This window comes from Cynara cardunculus (assembly GCF_001531365.2).
Source record: "Cynara cardunculus var. scolymus isolate 2C chromosome LG 15, CcrdV1, whole genome shotgun sequence".
NCBI lineage: Eukaryota > Viridiplantae > Streptophyta > Magnoliopsida > Asterales > Asteraceae > Cynara > Cynara cardunculus.
In genome coordinates this window covers 7,296,242-7,299,906 of record NC_037542.1, presented here as the reverse complement: position 1 = coordinate 7,299,906, position 3,665 = coordinate 7,296,242, and the positions used below count along the sequence as shown (strand labels likewise).

Sequence of the window (3,665 nt, the reverse complement as noted above, 5' to 3'; positions counted from 1 at the left end):
TATATTTTATTTTTAATTAAAAAATATAATTAGTAATATTTTTTAAATTCTTTTTAAATTTTTTAATTTTTTTTAAATATATATATTTTTTTGGTATATTTGTTTCATTTTATATATGTAAGTATCTTTTTGGTTCAAAAAATATTTAGAGACTTAATCGTTAAAAATATGAAAGTTCATTGGGTTTTTTTCCAGATTTTTTCCATATTTTATCACATTAATCAGTTTTATAGGTCATAATGTATGTAATAGGTTTTATAAAGTCTAAGAATTTATTTAACATGTTTTGGAATGTCCACAGATTTATTTGTTTCAAAAAATTGTCCAAGAACTTAGTCATTCCAAACAATAAAGTTCATTATAGTCTTTTCCCCTTTTTTTACATATATTCTTCTCTAAATTTAACTTAAGAATATATGTCTGGTCCTTAATATAATGTTAAACTTTTTTGTATCATATTAGATACCAAAAAAATTGTCTATTTTATTTATTAATTTTTTAACTATTATTATATATTATATAGTGTATAAAAAACGGACTTTCAAAAATTTACAAGAACTGAAATATAATCTGTCAAAAGAATTTAATTCTGTTTATTTAGTTTGTTAGAATAAGTTGTTATTTCATGCATTTTACCTTTTAATAAACAACGAACCAAATATCACCTTGATAGAAATTGAGAATATAAAGTTTTGGGGCTAAATCGTGAAAAATTACAAGTTTAGTGGAGAAGTTAAAATTTAATTAAAAAAGAAGGCCAAAAATGGTCGTCTCCCACAGTTTCATCGGCAAATGACACTCGCTAGGGCCGCCGTGGAAGCTTTCAAATCCTCTGCTCTGGTTTCATGGAGATCCGTATGCCTCATTCTCTCCTTTTTTTGCTCTCTTTTTGATCATCTGTAACTATATATTATCTACGCACTTGATGAGTGCAGACTGGTAAGCTGCAGCAGACGATCGGTGGTTGTATTGAGAAGACAGGGAGGGCACTTCATTCTGGCAACCAGTCTACTGTTAGGATTTGGCCGGAGTTATCTGGTAAAGGGAGGTACTTCGATTTCTGCTCCCGTTTAATTCCTGCTTCAATTGATTTTGTTGAAGAATCGCCACTGTGTACAACGCTTCGTAAAGATGGGCATAGTGTTCGAACTGTTGAGCATTTGCTCTCGGCTTTGGAGGGGACAGGCGTCGATAATTGTCGAATCGAGATTTTGAACTCTGATCATAATGATCCATCAGTGGAGGTATGATTAGGAAACGGAGCTAATTGCTGATTTTAAATTTTGGACGTAAATATTTATGTTAGATTGATTGTGTGGAGAATTAGAATGTGTGTTCTTAATCATCTTGCACCAGGATGCAGTTCAGAACCGGAAGATTGATTTTGTGGTTAACTGATGCAGGTTCCCATTTTTGATGGGTCAGCGAAGGAATGGGTGGAAGCTATTGAGCAAGTTGGGTTGACAGTTGCTATGGATCGCAATGGCAGAAGCTGTGATAAACTAGCACCCTATCTTACTCATCCTGTTCTTGTGTCAAAAGGAGATTCTGTTATATCAGCATTCCCTTCTAAGGAAATCAATATCAGTTACGGAATCAATTTTCCACAGGTAAACCTTCTTTCACATGTCTCTCACATTGACTTGCTGTAGGATTTGGATAAAAACTTGTCTACTATTGTTCTTTTCTTCTGGTACATAGATTATGTTATTAAGAATCTTAGAGAAACTTTTATGTTAATTGTTTTACACAATTGCTAATCTATGCTTAAACATTTTTGATGTAATTTCAGAGAAATTCTATTAATATTTTCATTGAAAAGCAAAAGGGGGTTTTATACAGCTTAGAGACCTAACTAGAATCCCATAATTTAAGGGATTTAATAACATACAAGGAAACTTACCAAACTATACAAATATCTACCAAATTTGTTAAAAAAGGAAAAATAATCCCAATAAATCAGGGATTATATTCACTATATCAATTCCACACTCCCCCTCAAGTTGGTGCATATATATCATACATGTCTAACTTATCTATAAGACGATCGAATGCTGGTCTAAATGGTCCTTTGGTTAAGATATCTGTTGTTTGCTCTTTGGAAGGGATGAATGCAATGCAGGTAGTCCCATTGTCCAACTTTTCCCTTGTGTCGGTCCACTTCAATGTGTTTTGTCCTGTCATGTTGGACTGGATTTTGTGAGATGCTAATGGCTGTTTTATTATCACAAAACAACTTCATAGGTAGCTCAACCTTTAAACGTAGGTCAACAAAAACCCTTTTAATCCAAATTATTTCACATATGCCATCTGCCATTGATCTGAATTTAGCTTTTGCACTGCTTCTGGATACAACACTTTGTTTCTTGCTTCTCCATGTGACAAGATTTCCCCATACATAAGTACGATATCCCGATGTAGGTCTTCTGCTCATGTTTGGGTTTGCCCAGCTTGCATTAGGGAAGCCTCTAATGGTTTGATTGTCTCCTTTTTTAAAGAGTAGTCCTTTGCCTGGACAACTCTTTAAATATCTAAGAATTCTATGGACAGCTTCTTCATGTTCTTCATAAGGACAATGCATAAATTGGCTCACCATGCTAACTGCAAAAGCAATGTCAGGCCGTGTATGTGATAAGTAAATCAACCTTCCAACCAACCGTTGGTATTGATGAATATCAACCTGCTTCCCATTAGTAATGCCATCCAACCTTTTGTTGGGGTCAATTGGAGTATCTATCGGTCGACATGCACTCATTCCAATATCTTGTAGAAGATCCAGAACGTATCTCCTTTGTGACAATACAATTCCCTTACTTGACCTTGCAACTTCCATACCTAGAAAGTATTTCATTTCTCCAAGGTCCTTTACTTCAAACTCTTTAGCAAGTCGAGCCTTCATTCTTTCCATCTCCTCATGATCGTTACCTATGACGAGTATGTCATCTACATAAACTATTAAGGTTGTAATTTTACTTTTTGAGGAAAATCGAGTGAATAGAGTATGATCAGATTGAGCCTGTTTGTATAGGTGACTTTTGACTACTTGAATGAAACATGCAAACCATGCCCTTGGGGATTGCTTGAGCCCATACAAAGCTTTCTCTAATTTGCACACTTCTGTGCCAAAGTTACTTTCAAACCATGCCATTGGTTTGTGTGAAACCTTTGGCTACTAGCCTTGCTTTATATCTTTCAAGGGCTCCATCAACATTAAATTTTAAAGTAAATACCCACTTACAACCAACTGCGGGAGTACCTTTCGGAAGATCTTCAACACGCCACGTCTGATTCTTCTCAAGAGCACTCAATTCCTCTAGAACAGCCTTTTTCCACTCTGGACTTTTAAGGGCTTTCTGTATAGTGTTAGGAATTTGAACTTTGGACACATTTGAAGTGAAAGCAGAGTATTTTGGTGAGAGTTTTGAGCAAGACATGTAATTGGACATCTATGCTGTTATATCGGTCAGAATACGAAATATCGGTCAGGACCGATATTCGATATATCGGTTATATCGGTGATATATCGTTGATATATCGGAAATATCGGTTAACATAATATTTCTTAGAATTATATATATAATATGCATTAATTAGAGTTTAGAAATATAGTTTCAAAATTAAAATAAAACATCACATCATCTAAAGTGTTCAAAAACAAGCTAATC

At 34.2% G+C, this 3,665-nt stretch overlaps 1 protein-coding gene across 2 annotated transcripts in view; it reads left to right on the top strand.

Annotated features, from left to right (window-relative positions):
* The first annotated feature begins 758 nt into the window (after positions 1-758).
* LOC112528324 (probable UDP-3-O-acyl-N-acetylglucosamine deacetylase 2, mitochondrial) overlaps positions 759-3,665 on the top strand; it is a 12,772-nt gene continuing 9,865 nt past the window's right edge. For both annotated transcript variants that reach the window (XM_025139334.1, XM_025139332.1), the window contains exons 1-3: positions 759-855; positions 936-1,244; positions 1,404-1,610. In XM_025139334.1, the coding sequence (XP_024995102.1) occupies positions 793-855; positions 936-1,244; positions 1,404-1,610 (579 nt within the window). In that variant the 5' untranslated portion in view covers positions 759-792. The remainder of the gene's footprint in view (positions 856-935; positions 1,245-1,403; positions 1,611-3,665) is intronic.